This window comes from Vidua chalybeata, chromosome 15 (genome assembly GCF_026979565.1).
Source record: "Vidua chalybeata isolate OUT-0048 chromosome 15, bVidCha1 merged haplotype, whole genome shotgun sequence".
Taxonomy (NCBI): Eukaryota; Metazoa; Chordata; class Aves; order Passeriformes; family Viduidae; genus Vidua; species Vidua chalybeata.
Window position 1 is genome coordinate 18,302,426 of NC_071544.1, and position 24,029 is coordinate 18,326,454.

General features: G+C 45.1%; 1 protein-coding gene across 3 annotated transcripts; it reads left to right on the forward strand.

Annotated features, from left to right (window-relative positions):
• Nucleotides 1–162: 162 nt before the first annotated feature.
• RBM27 (RNA binding motif protein 27) lies at nt 163–23,111 on the forward strand. Of its 3 annotated transcripts, XM_053956650.1 has the most exons (22): nt 163–273; nt 2,907–3,025; nt 3,807–3,931; nt 5,695–5,801; nt 6,376–6,566; nt 6,984–7,067; nt 7,371–7,634; nt 8,200–8,433; nt 9,872–10,006; nt 12,004–12,153; nt 13,937–14,084; nt 14,350–14,503; nt 15,653–15,907; nt 16,007–16,135; nt 16,969–17,091; nt 17,642–17,716; nt 17,825–17,989; nt 18,410–18,514; nt 18,607–18,798; nt 19,037–19,123; nt 19,560–19,670; nt 20,285–23,111. In XM_053956650.1, exons 1-22 carry the CDS (start codon nt 215–217, stop codon nt 20,369–20,371), a joined length of 3,099 nt encoding a protein of 1,032 aa, XP_053812625.1. In that variant the 5' UTR covers nt 163–214; the 3' UTR covers nt 20,372–23,111. The 3 variants fall into 3 exon arrangements, with proteins under 3 accessions (XP_053812625.1, XP_053812627.1, XP_053812626.1); XM_053956652.1 differs by lacking the exon at nt 12,004–12,153; XM_053956651.1 differs by lacking the exon at nt 6,984–7,067.
• Nucleotides 23,112–24,029: the final 918 nt, after the last annotated feature.

Sequence of the window (24,029 nt, forward strand, 5' to 3'; positions counted from 1 at the left end):
ATGTGCTCGCTCTACCGAACTTGCTGGTTCTCCCTGACCCTCGGCTCGGGCTCTGGGCGGCTGCCATTGGTTGGCAGCGCGGAGCGGCACCTTCTGATTGGTGGTGGCGCGCGGCCCCGCCCCGGCCATGCCCAGCAGGCTGCGCTGCGGGCGGTGCCGGGCAGGTCGCGGCCATGGCGGCGGTGTAGCTGGGAGCGGGCGGCGCGGGGCCACCATGATCATCGAGAGCGTAGACGCGCTCAAGTCCTGGCTGGCCAAGCTGCTGGAGCCCATGTGAGTGCGGGCGTGCGGGCCGGGCGGGCCTGGCGGGCCGGGCGGACAGCGCTTCCCGCGGGCCGGGCCCGGCCGAGGCGTTCCGGCCCTGCCCCCGGCCCGGGCCCGGCGCGCCCGGAGTGCGGGACAGCCCGGGCCCGGGGACGTGCCGGAGGCCTCCTGTCCTACAGCGTGCAGCGGAGATGGAGAAGGGTTTGGAGCACAAGTCTGATGAGCAGCAGCTGGGGGGGCTCAGCCTGGAGAAAAGGAGGCTCAGGGGGGCCCTTCCGGCTCTGCACAGCTCCTGACAGGAGGGGACAGCCGGGGGGGTCGGGCTCTGCTCCAGGGAACAGGGACAGGAGGAGAGGGAACGGCCTCAGGCTGGGCCAGGGCAGGCTCAGGGTGGACAACAGCAGGAATTTCCCCATGGAAAGGGTGCTCAGGCCCTGGAACTGCCCAGGGAGGTTTGGATCCCCATCCCTGGAGTGTCCCAGGAAGGGCTGGAGGTGGCACTCGCTGCTCTGGGCTGGGGACAAGGATGGGATACGTTGAATTTGGTGGTTTGGGAGCACTTTTCCAATCTCTGTGATTCTATGTACTCCCAACTGGTGCACCAGCTGTGCTGTTGACTTCAATCCCAGCTCTGTCATCTCGGAGCAGAGCCAGAGGCTGCTGGAGGAGCTGACAAAACCAGGAATAACCTGGAAACTGTGGGAACTCTGCATTTGCATCCTGCTGCTGCTTGCAGTGGGAGTGGGACTGGGATGCAGTCAGCATGGATCCAGGTGGTGTCGTGCATTTTGTGGGTTCTGATAACTGGCTGCAAAGGGCTGCTGGGTTTGTGCTGCTCCCAAGCTGTGCAGTGCCTGACCACAGCTGGTGCTGGTGGTGCAGCACAGCAAGGGGCCCGTGGGTCTCACAGGGGAAGCTGCTTGGCAGTGCCTGGCCAGGCTTAGGTCTCCCATGAAGTACAACCGAGGCCTATAGGAAGAGTTTTAATTAGGTCTGTTCAGGTGCCATCGTTAAGTGTTAGGCTTTGGGAAGTTCTTCACAACTTCCTTTTTCCCTTGTTACAATCACGGGTTTCTCTGGTGTTTGGTCAAACCATGCTGAAAGTCTCTAGGCTGGAGCACAACTCCTGCTCCTTCACTTTCCCTGCCAGCTCCAGTCCGTGTCCAGCGTTCCTTGGGCATTTGAGCTGCACTGTGGCACAGGAGGCAGAAAATCAAGGAATTGGCCAGGGGGCCCTGACAGTCGCAGGCTCTGTAGTGGCACTAGAGTGACAATACAGGCTGGCTTGCCTGGAGGAGGGCACTCACCTTGTGTGCTCCTGTACTGCATAAGGGATGGGAGGGAGTGCCTGGGAGGGACTGACATATGGAGGAAGGAAAGGAAATGGTTGTGAAGTGAGGGATAGTTTCCTCTATTTGAAATTGAAGATTTATAGTCAGTAGGTGAGGGCCCCAGTACATCACACACAGCGAGTGCATCGCATATAGGTTATTTCTCTGTGTGTGTAAGAATTGTAAAATCTGTCAATTTGTGGTTTCTTTGTTCTTAATTGCTCCATTTACCCTGGCTTTCAGTGGAGGTTAGATGTTGTTGGAGGCTATATGAGAGCAGAGCAACTTGGTTGCTGCTCATTGAGGATTTTTATTTCTGTCACCTGTTGCCCTCTGCTTGGCTTTTTGCCTTTTGCTTGTTTTCTGGATCTTTTTCTTACTTGAGATTATTTTGAGGTATATATACTTCAGAATTTTTCTTTCTATTTCCAGAGTTACTGTTCTCAGAAAATACAAAATCTCCTCTTTAAATGTTAATTAAAAAAAAAAAAAAGTCTTTTGAGTATTTTAGGTTTCTGCCCCCACCTGATATCTGGCACCTGCACACTCTGAGAGGCCAAACAAGGAGCTGTAATTTAGTCACACTGTTACTCTATTTCATACCTAGGGTGCTCCTAATAGCTGAATAATGAGATCTAAAGCAATATCCGGTTTGAAGATTAGTGGTGAAGTATCACTGCACAGAGTTGGTGAGTCTGGTCTTTGTGGGCCAGACACGGGTGAGGAGAGAACCTGGGTCAGTAATTGCTGCCCTTTAGGTATTCTACCAGCCTTAAAAGGTTACTGTAAAATATGGCATGGAAGTATCCTCGAGGAGGAAACCCCAGCACACCAGGACAGTCACTGAAGCTGTGCAGAACGTGTCTGTGTGTGTATTGAAAATGGACCGCTGTGACATCTTCTGAACTCTTTTATAACAATGTTTTAATTTTTAAACGCAGTTTAATCCTTCTCAGTCCTTGTGCAGTGCTCTGCTGTGCCTGTAGAGCCATTTGAGGTGTGCTTGCTGGGCCAGGGGGAGGTTCAGCAGCAGTGGGTCTGTGTGGGCAAAAGAAAGGTGCTTTTCCCTCAGCAGAGCTCAGGAGGAGCAGAGAATGGGCGCCTTTGTCAGGTGTACTTGGGGGTTCACAAGGCAACTGAAGCACTGGGCTGTGGTTGCAAGAAGCCCCTTGCTGGCTCCGTGGCCCAGGGCAGCTGTGCTGGTGCTGGGTGTGAGCCCGGCAGCCCAGGGGGGTTGCAGGAGCTCTTGGGGCTCCCCAGTGACTGTGCCCCCATGGTGCAGCAGCCAAGCACAGCTCTCTCTCTCACTAGATGTGACGCAGACCCCTCAGCCTTGGCCAACTATGTCGTGGCGTTAGTCAAGAAAGACAAGCCTGAGAAGGAGCTGAAAGCTTTCTGTGCTGACCAGCTGGATGTGTTCCTGCAGAAAGGTGTGGTGGCTGGGGGCTTCAGCTCTTGGTGGGAGGAGGGAGGGTGGTGCACCATTACTGCCTTCAAAATCCTTCTTGGTAGCCATCAATATTTCATACAGAGTTTGAAGGAATCTTGTGATTAAAAAAATAATAATCATAAGATGAAGTCATGTAACTTGGACTTTTCACAGTGGGTGGGAGGGAATGTTCTTACAGAAAAGCAATTTAATTTAAAGTGTCAGTTGTGTTGCCAGAAGCTTCTCTGACAGGTGTTTGGTAACTTTTGAAAACCTGGTCCATGTTAATCCTTCAGATTGCTGGGAGCTTCACATGTGGCAGTTTGCTTCACAGTCAAGGGTTTAAACACCTGAAAGTCTGACACTCACTGGGAAGGTTACTGTGCATTTCTTGTGATGTTGAACTGCTGATGAGGGTGTTGAAAATTATTTACTCTCATAAAAAATTGCCCTTAAGAGGCTGCTGAGTGTAGCTGATGGAACTTGTGGATAGCTGTGGACTTGTTCCTTGATCACAGGTGCCAATCATGTTTGCCCCTTAGAACAGCAGAAGTCTCTGTTGCTGTCTGTGATATACCTGAGGAATTTCTTTCTCTAAATGAACAGCCTCAGGTGCCACAAATGTAATTCCAGCTCCTTCAGTGGAGCTAATGCTCATTAGTCTGAGGTGCTGCTGCTGCAAGCAGCCCACCTGGCTGACTGTTTTCAGGGTCTTCTCTGGTAAATTAAGCATGCACTTAATTGCATATGTAACAGTATTTTCTTGTGTTCTGTATCCTCAGAAACTTCAGGGTTTGTAGATAAACTTTTTGAAAGTTTGTACACCAAGAGTTACCTTCCTTCTGCTGAGCCCACAAAGGCAGAGGCAAAGCCTGCAGGGCAAGAAAAAGAAGAAGTCAAGGAGGAGGTAATGTTATTTATTCTGCCTGCCTTTTATTTTCAAATTAGCTGTCCTACATTTGTGAGGCAAAATGTGACAAAAAATGTACTCTATTGTGACTAAAGATCTCTGTGTCCAAAGAACCATGGAAGATGGCTATTCAGACAAGACCATTTTACATCCCTTTGTAGAGTCTACCTTCAATTAAGCACTCAGAAATCCTATTCACAGCTCTGGTAATACCAGTGGATGATTATTTGGAAAGGTTTGAGAGAAGGAGGCAGCAAAAACATTCCAAAACATTTCCAATTTTGTATACTCTGTGAGGAATGAAAATTACTTAAAATGTTTTATGTGGTGCTTAAAATCATTGCAATATGTCAGCCTCTGTACTGGAATAATTACTTTGGAAAGTCAGGCAGGGTTTGTTTGCCACCAGTTTTACCTTGATTCTAAGTTCTGTTGGCAAAATTGAAAGCAATCAAATTTTTGAGAGAAGGTGACAAATAATTGCAGAAATTGTCAGTCAGCCAAACCCAGGTCAGCCCAAACAAATGCAGGTCCTTATTTACCTGACTGGTTCATCAACAGTTTAAATTTAAAGTTGCTTTTTACTTTTTTCCTTTTCTCTGATGTCCTTTTTTACCTGCAGATGTGATGCAGAGTTATGACAGTTTATGGAAGTAGCTTTGCTTATGGCAGTTCATAATTTGAACAAGACTTTGACTGTAAGAGCTTTCCCCTCTGTTCTCAAAGCACTGTCACAGTTTATAGAAAGTCTCACAGAACTACCTTCAGTTGACTTAACCAGTGCTCTGGTGAGGGCAGAGGAGGAGATTTGAGGGGCTGGAGAGGAGTGGTAATAAGCAAAAGAAGATATCTAGGACAGCTTTATGGGACAACATTATGGAATTCAGGACATTAATTAGTTATTTTGACATCAGCAAGGCCTTCACAATGTGTCATGAAGCTCAGTGTGATTCCTACACACAGAGGCCACAAAATAAACCACATGTGGAATCACATGGAGGGGACCCCAGGATCCATGTGATGCACCTTGTGCTGGGAGCAGGACTGCAGGTGGAGCTCTCCAGAGCCCTGTCAAGCCAAGTCTTGAGTATTTCTGCCAGTTCTCCCCAGATAATCCTGTTCTAGAAGGATGCAGGAAGCATTCCTTTTGGTTTCAATTGGAAAAAGAAGTGTTTTAAAAATAAGTGCATGTAAGCTTTTTCCACCAAAATTTACAGTAACTTATAATCAGTATGAAATGGCAGCAGAAGTGCAGAATGGGTCAGTGGTTTGCAGTAGTGGTACAGCTGGCAGATTTCTGAACCTGCTGTGGTGGAGGCCAGCAAGAAACGTGACCAGTTCCACCATGGGAGCAGGTTTTTGCCTTGAAGCAGTTATTTAAAATGTCAGCTAGTGACTTCCCTACCTGGAGAGGTGACTGCAGGCTTTGTGTTTAAAGGTTCAGGAAATACCTCACTTGTGGAATTGCTTATGCTAAATAAGGAAGTAGAGTGGAGAGAGAGCTTGTCCTTAATGAATCCTGTTTAGAAACAAAACATCAAAGTGGTTTTATTTAGGAGCATCTCTTCTGCAGAAGAAAAAGGAGGTTTTGAGACCAAAACTCTTCAACGGACTCTAGTGCTTGTTTACTTGTAGTACTGCAGTACTCTGGGCAAGTAATACTTGAGTATTGTTTTCTTTGGGTTGCCGTCTCTAACTTGAACGACATTTTGGTGTCATTTTCTTAATTTTAAAAAGTGATACTCGTCCTTGTTTGGTAGTTGTGTGTTAAACAGAATTTTCAAGAGTCTGTTGAAGAAGAGCGGGAGAGCAGGAAGAAGAAGTATTCCAGTCCCCAGAGGAGCCGTGCAGATTCCAGTGAGCAAAGGTTAGCTTTGAGCCACAATGTTAAGAAATTTTTCTGTATTTGCTGTCAATTTTTGGCTGTGTTTTTTTTACCTTGTAGGTAGTGATTTTTGTGAAAAATAGGGATTTTCTCCTTCCTTTGACTGTGATACGTTGTGCATGCATATGCTGATCACGTGCATGAGAAGTCTCCACAAGAAGTTGGCCTCTTGCAAAAGAGGCCAAATATTCTTCAAATAACAATTCTTAGGAATGTCATCAGTTCCGGTGTTTCCCTTGTTACATAAATGAAGAACATTTTTTGGGTCTGTAGTTTCTGGGGGCAGTTGTTCACACTGTGTCAGCATCACTTCTAAAGCCTGTTATGGTTTGAGCATCATAACTGTGTCACCTTGCCAATTCCTGCCTCAGCTTTCTGCAGACCAGTGAATCGGCTTTAAGATTCTGTACTTCTCTGTGTAATTTGTGAAATTCTGACTGGAGTGTTTCACTGCCCAAATGGATGGGAAGGGTGAACAGTATCTTTCCACGTTGCAAGCTTCTTTTTCAATTTTGTTTCTCTTTTCACTGACATGGTCTACATCTGTCTTTCCTAGAACCAGAGAGAAAAAGCGGGATGATGGGAAATGGAGGGACTATGACAGGTACTATGATAGGAGTGACTTGTACAGGGAGAAGTCTGGCTGGCGCCGGGGCAGGAGTAAAAGCCGGAGCAAGAGCAGAGGGTTGAGTCGGAGCCGCAGCCGCAGCAGGGGCCGCAGCAAAGACCGGGATGGCAGTAGGAGTGGTGAGTACCCAGGGTGCTGCTTCAGGAGAACATCCTATTGCAGTGACACGTGTGACTTCTACATTCTGAATGATCTAGCAGGCAGGAGATGCCCTCGAGAAGGTGGAGGAGATTCTGATAGCTTTGTGTTCTTGAAATTATTAATTAAGATGCTGTTCTTCAGAGTAGAACAATTAAGGGGGTTATTTTCTTCTTTGCTAACCTCTTAATTTATCCACAGGCGTATTCCTGTGGATAGCCCTAGCTCATATTTTTGTGCTGTGTGTTCTGACAAAGCTGTTGATTTTATTCTTTTTTTCCTCTTAAGGACTGAACTTTTTGCAAAGCAGTGTTTCCCTCTTTCGTTTTGTTGCTGTGTATTTTTTAGAGAAGGCTTCTTTGCAGTTGCAGGTGGTTACCATATGATTGTTCTTTTAGGGCTAGTTCAGGTCTGTCGGAAAAGTAAGTGGCACAGATTACAGCATTCCACGCACCTTGAGACCTCGTTAGTTAAGGGCAGAGGTAGGTTTGTTGTTTCAGGCTTTTGCCCTTTCTCCTTTAAAAGAGAGCTGTAAGCCAGAGTGAAATCAGTAGTAGAGGAATGAACATGCATTTTGCAGAGAAAACTTGGGTATTTCTGAAGTTAAACCCTTATTGACATTATATTTAGTTATTACTCCATTGGTAAGACCAAGCTCCTTCAAGAACAGTTCAATGTGCAGAATGCTGAGTATTTCAGAGAATGTGTTATTATCTCTTGCTCATGGCTCTGATGTACAGAGCGAAACATGAAGGCTGTACTCAGCTTTATTTTTTTTTAAACAGAGCACCGAGAGAGAGAGAGATCAAAATACAAGAGTGAAAAAAATGATGTTGAAGGCTCATATAATCCAGTGTCTGCATCTCCCAGTAAATCCTCTGAACAGTATTCCTCTGCACAAGCTATTCCCAGTGCTGTAACTGTAGTTGCACCTGCGCACCACCTTGAAGGCACCACAGAGAGCTGGTCAAATTTCTTCAACAATCACAGCAATCCCAGCTCATTTGGCAGAAACCCCCCTCCTAAAAGAAGATGTCAAGATTATGATGGTAATTGTTCCGTAGTTTTCAGTTTCGTGCCTTATTTCAATGTTTTTGTGCCTTTTTTTTTTTTTTTTTTTTTTTTTTTTTTTTTTTTTAGGTATTCACTAAATGTGAGCAGCAAGTCACACTGCAGTGGCTTGTGATGTGTACCTTGTATGTAACAGATGCAGAGATGCCCTTTATTGTACTGGAGAAATAACTAGTCTTACTGCAAGCAGTTTGCATATGCTGTGGCAATTGCTGGATAAGAACATACGGACTTTTTTCACAGTTCTCTGTGTGCTAGACAAATACCTCAACCACTGGCAGTCCTGGTGCAGATTGCAGTGTGTGTGTGTTTAAAATAAACCGCAGTACTTCTGACTTTTTTTTCCCACAGCTTTTATGATGAACGCATGTAAATTTGTATGCTTTTATGAAAGATTGTTCTAATTTTAAGTATTCTGTGAAACCTTACCTTACAATATAGTAACGTATCAGTGGACGCATGTTTTCTTTAGTAAGAAATTCTGTGAAAACATGAAATGTTATAAATCGCTGAGAGCTGCTGCATGTGTTTTCTGTTTTGCAGAGCGAGGCTATTGTGTCCTTGGTGATCTCTGCCAGTTTGATCACGGAAACGATCCTTTAGTGGTAGATGAAGTTTCCTTGCCCAGCATGATCCCGTTCCCGCCGCCGCCGCCGGGGCTGCCGCCGCCGCCGGGGCTGCTGCTGCCGCCGCTGCCGGGGCCGGTGCGCGGCCTGCGGCTGCCGGTGCCGCAGCCCCACCCGCAGCCCCCGCCGCCCGTCGTGCTGCCCGTCCCACGTGAGTCACGGCAGCCCAGCCACAGGGGTCAGCTGCAGCCCCTCTGCTACAGTGCCCAGAGCTGCAGCCCCTCTGCTACAGTGCCCAGAGCTGCAGCCCCTCTGCTACAGTGCACTGTTCAGAGCAGTGCCCAGAGCTGCAGCCCCTCTGCTACAGTGCACTGTTCAGAGCAGTGCCCAGAGCTGCAGCCCCTCTGCTACAGTGCACTGTTCAGAGCAGTGCCCAGAGCTGCAGCCCCTCTGCTACAGTGCACTGTTCAGAGCAGTGCCCAGAGCTGCAGCCCCTCTGCTACAGTGCCCAGAGCTGCAGCCCCTCTGCTACAGTGCACTGTTCAGAGCAGTGCCCAGAGCTGCAGCCCCTCTGCTACAGTGCACTGTTCAGAGCAGTGCCCAAAGAATTCTGAATATTCAGCTGGTAAACCGTGGTGTTCCTAGCACTGCAAACTGAATTAAATTGGGTGGGGGAGTGGAGTTGGGGATCTTTCAGCTCACCTCACTGGTAGTTGGTGGTGATTGGATTGGTCACTGACACTTACTAGCCAGGTTTTTTCCTGCTGTAATGCAAGAAATGTTATGATTCAGTCTCCTAGAGGTTCTAATAAAGATTTGTGTTGGTGCTACATTATCTACTGCTAGAAAGCAATACATTATTGAGCCATGTAAGAGCTTTCTTAGCTCAGCAGTGATCTGAGATGTTGAGCCTTTTGTGTTATCCTACCGCATCTTCTAAACTCTCTGAAGAAATAGCATATTAGGGGCATGCTTACTCTGCTTCAGTGCTGTCTATTCCAGGGACAAAATAAATGCTGTGATAAACGTGTCCAATATCAGCAATTTTGGGATGAGGAATAATTTGATACAGGATTAACCCTAAACTTTGTGTGAGCCCTTTAGCAGGTGGAACTGACTTGCTGTGAGAGAGCAGACAGTGCTCAGGATGGGCTGTGTAGTGTCACTTGGGGTCCTTTTTGATCATACAGTTAGTAGGAATGTCTGTACGGTACATGGGGAAACCAGAGCACAACCAGCTAGAGAAATTCCTTGTCTGGGAATGCCTCTTGCCCCACAGTTCTTGTTTCAGAACTGCAATCTGGATGCTGCTGAAGCGATCTCTTGCTCTGAGCAAGCCTTGGCTCCATGGTAGAGCTGAGGGAGGAGCTGCTGTGGTTAAGGCATCTCTAGCACTAACAAACCACTGGGGAAGAAAAGACACTTCTTCCTTTTCCCTTAAAGCTTTGTCTCTCCTGGGAAAGAGAAAAGGGGTTGGAATCAGAGTAGCTTATCTGAACAGGCTTCTCAATTTACTGTTACTGAGGTGGGATTGGACATATTTACAACCCTGACCTTGCTCAAAGCAAGGCATAAACAGAGCACTGAATTGTTTGCACGTTTTGCCTTTGAGCTGTCAGTGTGTGATGGGTTCTGTGGTGTTGTTGCAGGACCACCTTTAACACAGTCCAGCTTGATAAACAGTCGTGACCAGCCGGGGACGAGCGCCGTGCCCAGTCTTGCACCCGTGGGAACAAGGCTGCCTCCTCCTCTGCCTCAGAACCTGCTCTATACAGTGTCAGAACGTAAGCAAATGCCTTTTGGTTTAAATCTCTTTGATGGAAACATTTTAAATTTTCTCTGTTGATGTGTGACTAGAAATGATGATCTGTCTTCCTCCAATATATGCAAATCTAAAAAGAAGTCTGATGCCTCTCCCTGGGTCAGCCCCTCATCCATTCAGGATGGAATGGCAGCAGTGCTCTGCCCTGGTCTGAGGAGGAGCACTGTCGGGAGCTCTGGGTTTCATGTGCTCGCAGCAATCCGATTGTTGCATGAGAAGTGTTCCTTTCATCTTCAAGCCTTTCAGTAGGACTTTAGTAGGTGAAAGATAGATCTGCAAACCTGTAATTGCTGTTTAACTTAGACTTTATTACTCTCCAGTTTGGACTAATACAGATGAGAGCTTTTTTTTTTTCCAGCTATATGTCACAATAGTCTGTACAGTCTTCATAGACATCAGTGCTTTTTCTTTTCTTTTTCCACAATCACCCTGATTCTAGCTTTCTAAAAGTTGTTACCTTTCACTGGACACGTCCCTCTTCCTTAACAGAGCTCAAAATTTTTAAAAGTATGTTTTTACGAGGGAAAATAGCAAAATATCTGGAAAGTCCTAGATTGCTCAATTTAAATACAACAAAATTTATTTCTTTTATAATTAAAGGATTAATGGCATTCCCATGTTCTATATTACCAAAATAAGATAATTAAATGCCAGTGTTTCATAATATTCCCATCTGGGTTTTTTTAACATAAATATTCTGAATTTTATTCAAAGAGAGGATCTAGTTCAGTTCATGATCCATGTCATTTTATTTGTAACTTCTGTGCTTTTCAGAACTTGAGACACTCAAATTTCTTATTAGGTAATCTGTTCAGTTATCCCCAAGTCCTGTCGTGTGTTCAGGTGTCACCATCTGATCCTTTCAGCTCCAGAACTTCTAATGGGTGATTCTGCCTGTCGGAGCTCACAGGGCTTCACAGTAATTCTGTTCTCCAGAACCTCTGTGGAGATTCTCATGTCCTGTTCTTGGACTGTTGTGGTAACAGCTGCTAGTTGCCCTCTTGCAGTCAATCATGTTCTAAATCAGGGAAGAGGAGCATGTGGTTCTGCTCCTTTGAGGTTAGAGAAAGTTCTTGTTATACAGTGTCAGGCTCTGCTATCAGTGTGGATATTGTGGGGCATCTGTTTTCAACTGTAGAGTTGTCTTTTTTGCTGCAGAATAAGGAACTGAGATTTTGGAGGCATTCATGTCTGTCAGATTCCCTTGTACAGGCATTTGTTTTGTTCCTGTGGAGGCTCTTCACAGACTTCATTCATTCTAGTTCTTGTACAGCTTTTCCTTTAAAAAGTTAGAAAATGTGTTATTCTCAATTTGGACCTTGGGCTGGAGGAGCAATAGGAGTCAATTATCATCTTGTATTCTTGCAGTGACCACTTCTAATGGAAATAATCATTAGTACCTTACCTAAGCTAGGCAGCTGATCTCACTCTTACATACAGAGTTCAGTAGGTAAGTATTGATTCCATTACCTCATTTCTCACCTTTCTTTGATTGAAATCATTTAAGTATGTTCTTCACCTAAAATTCTTTTCTGAAGAGGGCCAGACTGTTGGGCAGCAAAGGCTGAAAATCTCTTTGCATCTTAGACTCTACAGTATAAATGCTGAAACCAAAGGCTGTGTTGTTGCCCTTAAAACACGGCCAGATGCTGTGCACGCTGTCACACAGACACCTCAGGACTTTCCATGCAGTGGATCAGCAGTACTCTGTGTTGTGACCTGTGTGCTTTGGACAAGCAGTACCAGAATAAAAACCAAAAGAGAATGTGTCCAGATAGGCTAGGCCTGGAATTCAGGTGAGGGTTTGCAATGGCTGCACAGGTTGGCTGTACGACCTCTCTTCTCTTCATCCAAGACAGCTTCTGACTCTTGGACATCCATGCACTTCCTTAAAGGAAAATTAACCCCGAGTCTTAAACTCACTTGAAAAATTCTGTCGTTTCTCTCCTTTTTTTGTAGATACATATGAGCCAGATGGCTATAACCCTGAAGCTCCTAGTATTACCAGTGCTGGTAGATCTCAGTATCGGCAGTTCTTTACAAGAGCACAAATGCAGCGTCCAAATCTAATTGGCCTAACATCTGGGGAGATGGATACAAACCCTCGAGGTAGGAAGGGTTCTGGTCATTGCTGTTGCTATTTTTGTCCAAGACCGTCAACACTTTTCCCTCTTTTCAGGCTGAAAGCACTCGTTTTTCTCACTGATCTAGTGTTTCAGAGCTTTTTTTTTGACATTTTTACCTTTTTAAAGTGCTAACGTGCCCATATTAAAGTCAAAGCAGCCTTTTTGATTAAAAATAACCACTTGCTTGGGAATGCTACAGGGGTTTTGTTGGTTGGTTGGGGTTTTATTCCTCTTAAGCCTGTGAAGGTATTTTCCAGGTACTGGTAGCTCCTAGAAAGAAAAATGGTGCCTAAAGATGGATTTAGCAGCACAGTCTGCAGACTGCTTTTGGTCAGCTGAGGGCACAGAGGTGATGATCGAAGCTCCTTGCCTTGGCTGTTGTGATGGTAGTGAAGAAGGGAGCTGCCATGGCATGTTTTGGTGCTTCATGCTCTGTCAGCCAGGTGTTCTCTCTGAAATGAACATCGCAGGTATCATTTCCAATTCTAATGGGAATCCCAGTCTGCACTTACATAATTCCTAGCCCCTGCCTGAATGGATGTGGCTGCTGTCTCTTAGTGGTGATGTGTACAAAGCATCTTTTAGGGAAGGGCACAGGTCAAGGCTCTTCAAAATTTAGTTGGAGTAGCAAAACTTTCTTTCTCCCTTGTGTTTTCCTGCCCTGATTCTAAAAAACCAAAGATGTTAAGTTTTGGATTTTATTGTTCTACTTCAGTATTTCTCAGTAGATCATAAGGATTTTTTTTTAATTTTAATACTTCCTTCCAATACCCATCTCATAAGGAATATGGTTAAATATTTTTGTAGAAATTGCTGTTGCTGTTTGCATCTTAATGACTGTCACAGAGGCAGGGTTGGGGCCTAATTGAGAGCCCATCCCAGGGGTAAGGCAGGGGTGAGTGCTCAGTGGTAGGGCCTCACACAACATGTTTTACTGTCTTTGTCACAGGTATGAAAAGTTTGCTCTCAGATCATCCTCCAAAGTGAGGATGCCGTGCCCAGAAATGCCCAGTCTCTGTTCTCACCAGTGTAACCAGCAGAGCCCTGGCTTATATAAAAGCCATAGAAATTACTGTATAACTCAGACTTCTTTTTAGGGGTTGAATATTTGGCATTCACAGGGGACTAACACAAAGGGCATAATCTTGAAAAGGTTGCAAATAAATTTCTAGCAAACTTTGTGTTGGTAGACTTTGCTTCAAATTTTAAATGTAGTGTCTTAAAAGAGTGCTTAGTTAACAGTTCGTTGCTGAAACCTGGCTGGAGGGCTGGCAGTGGGATAGCAGCAGAAAGAACGGGTTCTTGGTTGCTTTTGCTGTCAAGGGTTCACACAGGGCAAGCTGGTTTTTAATTCAGCCCCTGCCCATTGCAGAGCTCTGACCTAAAGCCTGGGGATCCACCCATGGGCTCTTTTCTTCCTTTTCTGTTTTGTTGGGATTTGGGGTTTTCTTTTTTCTTTTTTCTTTCTCTCCCTTTCCTGCAGAATCTGAATTTTTAGTACCTGAAAAATGAAGTTTTAGCTTTGTTTCTTCAAGTTAGTACTAGCCTTAAAGGTCAAAACCCATCCCTCCCAGCTGGACCATGTGTATTTCTCTCAGGATGTTTAGCTAGGCTAGGGAGTGATCTGAATGATTTTGTTCGGAAACAAAACTGACCAATTTGATAAAGTCATCCTGATGTTTATGTTTTTAATCTCAGTTCTGTTTTGCTGTGTGAAAGCTTTTCCATGTGTGGTGGAATAACAGGCCTTTTTGCCTTCCCTCCAGCTGCTAACATTATCATCCAAACTGAACCTCCCATTCCCATTACAAATAACAGCAGCAATGTCACTAGAGTTGTCCTGGAACCAGACAGCAGGAAGAGATCTCCAAGCAGCATGGAATGTCCACCACTGAAGAAACCCTGGTTGGGAAAGTAAGAGTTAGCTACAGATGTTAATTTAAATGTACTCGATTGCTGTCAATGCTGTGAGCATTGCTATTCACCAGTCTCTGTAATTTGGGGTGGTTGGGTCATAATCTGGAGACTAAACATGGGGCCAGGGGAAGCTGTCTTTTGTTAGTGGCTAGAGGGTGTACTTTTTAGAGGAAAAATGCAATTTAGATGTATGTTACCATTTGCTGCCTTACTTAGGCACACATATACTTATCTGAACTCTTCCTGTTCTCCTTTTCTCTAGGCAAGTAAATAACAACCAGAATAAGCCAGGGTTTTTGAAAAAGAATCAGTATACTAATACAAAATTAGAAGTTCGAAAAATTCCACCAGAATTGAACAATATTACACAGCTCAACGAACACTTCAGCAAATTTGGAACTATTGTAAACATTCAGGTAAAAAAACAGTCCAGTTTTATGTCTGTGTGTGGGTATTTTATTTTCCCTGAAGCCTGCTTGAATACTGCATAGTTTCTTTGAGAAATCTTAGTGAAGACAAATTGGGAGAGAAGGTAATCAAGTTCAGAGAAACCTTTTCTTGGTCTACTGTGTGTTATTATCTTAATTCTGTAAAATATTCTGCCTTCATGATGCCTAATTACATTTGAAAGGCTGGCAGGTTTAACAGTGTCTAAACCAACTCAGGTTTTTGAGCAACTTGTGTATAAGTTTTGAAAGATATGATCTGACACTTTGTCTTATATGACAGTCTTATGGTATTTGATGGTCAGGATTTTGGCAAGGATGCTACGGAAGAGTCTTTATCTGCTTCAGTTTGTTACCACTTGGCATCATAGAACTGGCTCCAACTCAGAGGTGTGCTCGCCTTGTAAAAAACAGAAAAAACACTTTAAAAATAGTAGTTAAAATAACATTTACTAGCCATTTATTTTTCTAGACAAAACAGTTGCCTTTCAAGTCCTCAGTTAGAGGTCTAAATAAGAGACAGATACCTGGGAAACCTCTGTATTTCTTGATAACTTTGTCATAGCCCAAAAAATATTGTGGTGCTTTCTGTATCTCTCTAATGAAATAATGTATTTCAAACTTACTATCTCAATCACTACACTAGAAAGTGCAAGGTACATTTTTATTGCTGTGATAGTAATTTTCAGAGAAAAAGATGCTTATTCAAGACTTTGAGATGCTGCTGCATTGAAGGTGTGGTGAGGCTTTGCACTGTGCGCCCTCGGGCAGCACTTGTCCTTCGGGGGGCTGGGATAAAGAGCCTTTGGGTCAGCACCAGTGGTACCAGACACACCCAGGGGCACTGCACAGTGCTCTGGATACATGATGCTAATGGTGGAGGAGTCTTATTCATTCATTCATCTATTTATTTGAATGTGTATAGACTTTGCTGCAAGTACATGTAAAGTTTGCCAAAAGCTACTTTTATTTAATTACACAGAATGTCTTACCAGTGTTTTGAGCTGTTAATACTCTGGGTGCTCAACTCATCATTGCACGTCATTTGTAGATGGGTTTGCTAATGATTGAAAAGTTTTCTTCCTTGAGAAATAAAGCATTTGTGAACTTTTGCTTTAGGTGGCTTTTCAGAACGATCCTGAAGCTGCTCTCATTCAGTACTTGAGCAACGAGGAGGCGAGGAAGGCCATTTCCAGCACGGAGGCAGTGCTGAGCAATCGGTTCATCCGGGTGCTGTGGCACAGGGAGAGCGAGCAGCAGCCCCCGTTGCTGCAGCAGCAGCAGCAGCCGCCCGCCCCGCAGGCCCTGCAGCACCTGCAGCAGCAGGGCCTGGCCACGCCGCCCGCCGTCACCGTGCACAGCAGCCTGGCCAAGGTGCGTGCTGTCCAGGGGCTCAGCAGCGAGCCCAAGTGGCTGCTGCTGCAGGGAAGTAGAGTGTCTAACCTTGATGTTTTCAAATCTGTGGATACACAGGTGATGAACAAACCCCTTGCATCTGGTGCCTACGTCCTTAACAAAGTCCCAGTGAAAAGGCGCCTTGGAGCAGCGGGTGGGAGCCAGCCTGAGCTCAGCCAGCCCGGGGCTGGGGTGGAGGAGTCTCAGGTATGTTGGGAGTGGACCATGGTCGTGCTCTCAGGTACAGCTTTAGCTTGTCAGCCAGGAAGGAACAAGCAGAGAGAACTTGTGAATTGTTCCACTTGGTTCTGTTCCTTTTCAGTAATGTTTCGTGCAGCCATGGTCAGTCACTTCTTCCTTGTTTCATCAACTGTTTATATAGAATAGGGACAACGATTTCAGGAACTATCAACTACAACCCTATCAGTGTTGTAAATAGCATAAAATATTTTTTGCAGTGTTTGATATCAAACAAGTCTGACAACCTGTATGTGAGACCATCCTTTTGATGACAAATGTAATGGCTCTCCCAGTAATTTTTGAGCTTTTGCTGTGCTTTAACAGCAGTGCTAGAAGCTTAGAGAGTATTTGTACCCGGAGTTCAAGCCAATAAGTGTTCAATTCACACTGATACCGTGGTGCAGCATGTGTTCTGGGCCAAGGGGAAGTCCTTTTAAGAAAGGAAGCATGGAGTGGCTTTTGCTGCCTTACTTGATCAGAAAGTGGGATGTTGGGCTGCAAATGTGGAGCTGAAACTAAGGCAAGGGCAGATCATCACCTTCAGCAGTGTCCTGGTGGGATGTGGGATGCAAAGGGAGTCTGTCGTGGAGAAGGAAAGAGCATCTTTTTCAAAAATCCTTTTAACCGGACTGATGTCTTTATCCATGTGTTTTAATTGCCTTGGTCTTTCTGCCTCCTTGCACAAATCTGGACATCTGAGTTGGGGTTTCAGGGAACATGATCTATTGAAGTTCCCTGCTGGTATATCACAGTCACTTTGAAATATTCCATATTTTACTGTGTGTTTTTTACTATTTCAGATATTTCCTACTTCTACAAGCCACTCAAAAATGGTTTACAGTTCTCCAAACTTGAAGACAACTCTGAAGTCTGGTGCAGGATCTAAACCTCATGATGTGCAAGAAGCCCTTAAAAAAAAACAGGTACTTAATGCTTGATGGCTGACAGTGTAAGGAGCAAAGTGCTTTAAATGCAAGGTTTGATGGGCACCTGAAACCTCAACCACTCCTGTGCAGCTTTATATGTGGGTGTGGAGCTGGTCCTTGTTATGGGGCAGTCTTGCAAACACACCTTGGGGTAATCATGTGTGGAGTGTCCTTTAGGGCTGTCTTACTTGATGCACTTGGCCATGTTGGGTTTTCTGGACTTGCTTGGGGTTTTCTGGATTTAATCTCTGCAGGTATGAGACACTTGCATGACAGTGCACACAGTATGTTTCTTAAGAGGTGTCTGAAAGGGGCAAAACGTTAGTAAAGTACCTTACAGCAGGAAATTAGGATTTTATTTATTTTTTATTTATTGAATCAGCTGCACTTCATACTTGTGCTTTTTGCAGACGGTACTTTTGGTTGTGGATTTCACTTCCATAGCTTGAAGAGGACAATATGATCTGTATGAGTACATATATGATCTCTGAGTACATACAATGCTAGACTGCTTTTTACTGATGGAAAGAATTTTCTCCTCTTATAGGAGGCAATGAAACTCCAGCAAGATATGAGGAAAAAGAAGCAGGAGATGTTAGAAAAACAAATAGAATGCCAGAAGGTAAGTCTGGGATGTGGCTAGTAAATACAGTCTTATTTTGTACATACCTGTCTGTTGAGGGCTGTTTTTCCTGGAATTTCATCTTCCTGTTCTTTTATTATTGTATAGATGCTGATATCCAAGCTGGAGAAGAACAAGGCCATGAAACCAGAAGAGAGAGCAGAAATTATGAAGACTTTAAAAGAACTAACAGGAAAAATATCTCAGTTAAAGGATGAATTAAAAACGTCATCTACAACCTCCACACCATCCAAATTGAAGTCCAAGACAGAGGTATTTATTGTGCAACACACTTGCCTGCTTGGTTTTTGTAACTATTTCTAGTTATATGTCTTAAAAATGCAACAGCATTAGAGCAAAACACTTGCAAGTGGCATTTTAATGTGAGTGATAACCATGGACAAACAAACCATGGTTGAAGGAGCTCCATGACCTAGTTTTGCTTGTAGCTCATTCATGTTTGTTCCAGTTCTAAAGCAGAGAATTCTGGGTCCTTCAAAAAATGGAGGGGACCACACAAATGCAGAGGCAATTAAAACAAAACTGAATTTAGAGAAAAGTATGGCTATTGTGTCCTGATCTTTCTGTATCATTTGCATGAATGTACTGCTGAAGTGGAATAAAACATTACAACTGTGCCTTACAGTTCTGCCCTTTCCTTCTGTTTTCTCTTCCCACCTCTTGTTCTGCCAGGCACAGAAGGAACTGTTGGATGCAGAGCTGGACTTCCATAAGAGACTGTCCTCTGGAGAGGACACAACCGAGCTGCGGAAGAAGCTCAATCAGTTACAGGTGGAGGTGAGCTGGTCTGCACTGCTGCTGTTAATGAGCTTGTGAGTGCTGGGTGTTCCAGGTCCTCTCACCGGGGCATGGCTGTGTTCTTTCCCCAGGCTGCCCGCTTAGGCATCTTGCCTGTTGGTCGAGGAAAGGCAGTGGCAGCCCCAGGAAGGGGCCGTGGCCGGGGCCGCGGGGGCAGAGGACGGGGCATGCTGAACCACATGGTGGTGGATCATCGGCCCAAGGCCCTCACCGTGGGAGGCTTCGTTGAAGAGGAAAAAGATGAATTGTTACAGCACTTCTCTGTAAGTGTGGCCTGTAAATTAATACACGTTTCCTTTACTGCTATAAAATCAAGCTCATCTTAGCATAGCAATAAATCGGAGCTTTTGCCCAAAAATACAAGTGCTACAATAGTGATGGCTGATGCAGCTGGGAGTCCTCTGGCTCTCACTTTTCTGCCCAAAAAATCAGATTTCAATGTCACGATTATGGAAGTGGAAGAGAGCATTACTGCCAGTCCTAACGAAGTTTTCCTCACAGAAATTTGGAGATATCGAAGATCTTCAGGAAGAGGATTCCCCATTAAGTGTTGTTGTAACTTTTAAGTCCCGCTCAGAAGCTGAGAATGTAAGTAGAATCATGGATATATTTTTTCACATATCTAAAATAAGAGTTTTTAAGTACTTGTGTCTACCTTTGTATTTTAAAATTTCAGAGGCTTTGATCCCCCAGTTTGAGCTTGATAGTGCTTGGTGCTGCTGAAGGGCAAGTACCTGCTGGTGGTCTGAGCAGTGACACAGGGCTTTCCCTGATAAAGCTGCACGTCCCTGGCAGTTCAGAGCTCTGCTCATCCTCTCACAGTGCCGGGGCAGGAGCAGGATTTGGCAGATTTGGGTGTGCCTGAAGTTGCTCTTGCAGCACTGAAGTGCGTGATTGTGGTTTATATATTTGAGCTCTTCAAACATGACTCTGCACCACATGCTGTGGGCTGGCTTATTGCTGATGTTAGAAGTTCTTTGCTTGGTCCTGTCTCTGAAAATGTGTGCATCTCAACACGACCCAGGCTGCTAACCAGGGATCCCGGTTCAAGGACCGCCGGCTCCAGATCTCGTGGCACAAACCCAAGGTACCTTCTGTGTCCACAGAAGTCGAGGAAGAGGAGTCCAAGGAAGAGGTATGGAAATCTCTTAACAACCTGATCATTCTTACTGGAATCTAATAGCTGAGAGCTCTTAGGATGCAGTTTCCTGTGTGCTGAAGAAACTTCATAAAAGATGTTTTTACAAACCAGGAACTGAACTGGTTTTGAATAGTCAGGTACATTTCCCACATTTTAAAACAGAGAAAATGGGGGAAGAAAAGACACTTTGTGGATGGGCTGTTAATTTGTCAATGGTGTAAGCAAGCCTCAGGTTCTGTATGTGCAGGCTGCAAAGCCTTTTACTCCTCACTCTTCGTGCTCTACTCTAGGAGAAGTTGTGTGTTCTTCCCTGTAATTCTGCTTAACACCTTAAGCTTTTAAAGGTTATTTTGTTGTGGCATTTAACAGAAGCCTTGTTTGGGAGAGGGTGAGTGGTGGTTATTCCTGCTTCCTCTGAAGCTGTGCTCTCTTTCCTGACATGAGGCTGCTGTTCTTCTGCTAAAACTGTTTGGATGTAACTGTGTGAGTTTGAGAGAGACACTAACACCTGCACCAGATACCAGTACAGCTGGTGCTGTGAGCTGGGATGTGTCCCTGGGCATAGCTTGGAACTTGTGTCTGAAAGTTCATTTTTTTAATTCCTCCAGGAGACTGAAACCTCAGATTTATTTTTGCACGAAGATGATGATGATGATGATGAAGATGAGGATGAATCCCGTTCTTGGAGAAGATGAAACTTGATGTTCGAAATGTATAATTTTAGGAATATAGTTCAAACTACATCTTTTAAGCGTTTATTTAAGGAAGTTGATGAGCCAAAAAGAGCTTTACTTTCTTTTCAAACCACAAAATTTACCATGAGCAGTTTGGTATGAAAACATTTGGGACACAGAGCTGTGAGACTGAGCTAGCCAAAGGCCCAGGAACTTCTTACAGGATTATCAAGCTCACCAGGGTGGTGATTTTTTTCTATTTAAGAAGGATAAAAAGGGGGGAGGGGGTTGGAAATCAGTATTTTCTTGTCCTCTTTTTGTGTCACCTGTATTATCTTGTTTTGGGTTTTTTATAATGTGATTGGTTTGTTAGTTTATAATTGAAAAGATATTACAGGTTTTATTTAGCAATATTATGGGGTTAGGGGAAAAGACAAACTTTCATTAAATATTATGAAAGAAAAACTGGCCTCATTTGCTCGTTGAAAAAAGGGAGCATTTTATTTCCTGTGGAGTCTCATGTTGTAGGAATTATTTGTGGCTAGATTCCTAAATCATTTACTTCTGTATGTGTGACAGCCACACTATCTCTATGTTGTGCTGCTTTTTGTGAGAGGAGGTGGAAGAAACAATTTAACAGGATATTGTTATAACATTGTCCAGTTCCCTCTGTTTCTCCAAATTCTGCTTCACAGAAAATATCAGCAGGAGCACACGCTGGAGTGGATTTTCACTCCTTCTTGATTTCCTTCTGTCATTTCAGTGTAAGGCTCAGTGTAGGTCAGGCTGTTCATTGCATTTCAGTATTTGTGAGCAAGAAAGGAAGGAGTTCCAGTCTTCCTCAGAAGCAGCTGACGTGGCCCCTGTCTACCAGCCAGGAGCAACTCTGCTCTCCCTGTTCCCAGCTGTGTTCCAGGCAGAGCCCCGTGGCGTTCAGAGCAGGCTGGGTTCAGCCCACAGGACTGGGGTGTCCTGCTTATCCTGGCCCCAAACCAGGCTCCAGTGCCCCAGGCTGTTCAGGGCTGGCTGTGCAGTGGCTCTCCCTCGTGTGCCAGGGCAGTTCTGCAGACGTGTCCCCTTCTCAGTGCCTCTCTGCTGTCCCTGTAACCCAGCAGGGCGTGTGCTGAGCCAGGGGCTGGGCTGGCTCTGGGCTCTCTGGCTTGTGGTGGGGCACCCAGCAGCACCTTCCCTGACTGCCCACTTGCCCTGGCCACTCCTCAACACGTTTTTTGTGCGTTTCTACACAAAATCAGCACCATGGCCATGCACAGCACTCTTCTTGAACGATTGCCAGTGTAGGCCCCAGTAATTCCTGACTGAAGGACAGCATCTACCAAACCCTTTACTTGCCTGTGGCTCTGGGTGTGGCCAGGGCAGGTGCTGAGCACCCTTTGGGGTCACAGCCCTGCTGACTCTACCCTTGTGCTGTGGTGAGGTATCCAACTTGTGTAATGTCCTGTTTCTTGTCAGCTGAAGGGAATGTCTCCAGTATTCTGTCTCTTTCCAAACCTCTCCTCTTCCTAGAATTAGGACTGTCCTGCTAATGCTGAGACTAAATTCCAGGCATGAAGAAATGGAGGAGAAATCCACCCCATGAACTTACAAGAATGTCTTGCTCTTCTCCCATCACCTCTAGGGGTTTTAATGTCTGTGGCACAGTGTGTTTCTTGAGAAGTCCATTGCAGCAAACATGTCCAAGTCCTGACAACTTAAAAAAGGAGAGAGGGATCAAAAGGATTTATATATTTTTTTGTACAGAGTTTTTTCTTAAACTGTATAATTTTGTAAATATTTTGCTTTTTTGTGTACTAAAATTACCGGCGTATAGATTTCAATAAGAATTGTTGTATTTTTGTATTTGGAAAATGAAAATTACAGTGGATTAATTAAGCTGTAAGAAAAACTGCGGTAGCCTTCGACACACACAGAATGGATTCCTTTTCATATGGTTTTAGCTCTAAAGTGACACTGGGGTGGCACTTGTGGCAGGGCCAGGGCCAAGGGAGCGAGGGCCATCTCTGAGAGCTGCACACAACTGCAGTTTGCTCTCCCAGTCCCCCTGGCAGGCTGGCCTGAGTGCCAAGTGCCACCCCAAAGGCAGCTGCTGCCCGCAGGGCTGGCAGGGCCCCCCAGCCTGGCTCTACCCGGGGGCAGAGGGGCCACAGCTGTGCCAGGGGCTGGGGGAGGAGGAGAGGAGCTGTGTGAAACTGGCCTGCCTTTTGCCAAAGCTGATGGAGCCCCCTGTACTTTAGGGCATGCTGGGCCTGTCTTGGGGTGGTTTGGCTTGGATTTCTGTGTTTGCAGAGGCAGCAGGCCAGTACAGCTGAGTTCATTTCATGGTGATGCTTTACTGGGAAATTCACCTGTACTGTGGGCAAAACAGCCCTCGGGGGTACCTGTGTGCCCCTGCCAAGTGTACCAGCCTGAGCTGGGGGACAGGCACTGAAGGATGAGGGCATGGGGAAAGAAAGTCACTGCAGAGAATTCCCTCCCTTTCTGTGCTGAATTAACCTAAGCAAAAATAACAAAACCACCTCAAACCTGAAACCAGGCACCTGCTTAGGAAAGCACCACTTTAGCAAAATCATGTGAAAAGGAACAAAGCTCCTCTTGGTGTATAGTAACCTTGTACTATAGTTTTTACAGATTGTGAACTTGTGTAATAGGATAATAGCAGATATTGTTGAATTTCTAATTGTTTACACATTAAAATTCATATATGTAATGTTTGTTTTATTGATTACAAGCCAAATTTCTAAGATGCATGTTGACTTTTTTGCAATAAAGTTGTAGTATGGAATGGTTCAAGATTTAGAAAAGACAAAATTCTAACTGAAAAAATTGGAAGGAGAACCATTCAAAAAATTACAACTCTCAGAAAAAGAGCATTATCACTTCTTTGGGGGAAAGCGGGTGTGTGAAGGGGGATTTATGTGTGTGTAAAGTGTGCAGGTCTGGTTTAGGTCAGAGCTGAGAGAGAAACCTTCCAAGTGCCTCAGTGCTCTGGAAGAGAATGCGTAAAGACAGGTAAATGGTTGGGGAGGGGTCCAGTAAGGGCTGTTTGACAGCTGTGGGGGGCTCAGAGATCAACAGGAGCTGGAGGAAGTTGTACAGTCCAGGGTGGGTTCCCAGTCTCTTACAGGTTTGCAGTGTCTGGACTGTTGGATACAAATCCTGGCAGGACACACCTGCCAGTTCTGGCTCCTTTGTAGGTTGGGGTGAAAACTAATGTATTCTATTATTACCTTTATTTTTGGTCTTTGGCCCTTTCACCAGTTCCTGTTACTCCCTCCTGCAGCCCCTCCCTGTACCTGCTGTGTCCAGGTGCTGCAGGGTGATATAAAACCTGTTTCTCTTCAGTTTGCTGAAGGGCCAAGAGTTAAACTTTGGAATCTGTCCCAGACCCTTTCCCTGGAAAAAGAGTGTACAAAAAATTGGAAGGGGAGTAGCATTTGTGTGTGTGTGTGTGTGTGGCTTTGGATGTATTTTTTTCCCCCCAGCCATTCCAAATGTGATCTGAGCGTTCCCTGAGCACAGCAGCAGCCTTCAGCAGGGTGGGACAGCTCTTGCCACAGCCCTGGGCCACAATCCTGCCAGGAGCCCCTTGGAAGGAAGCAAATGTCTACAGGAACTATTTGAAGGGAGCAGTCACATGAAGGTAAATTGTTGGTGTAACTGT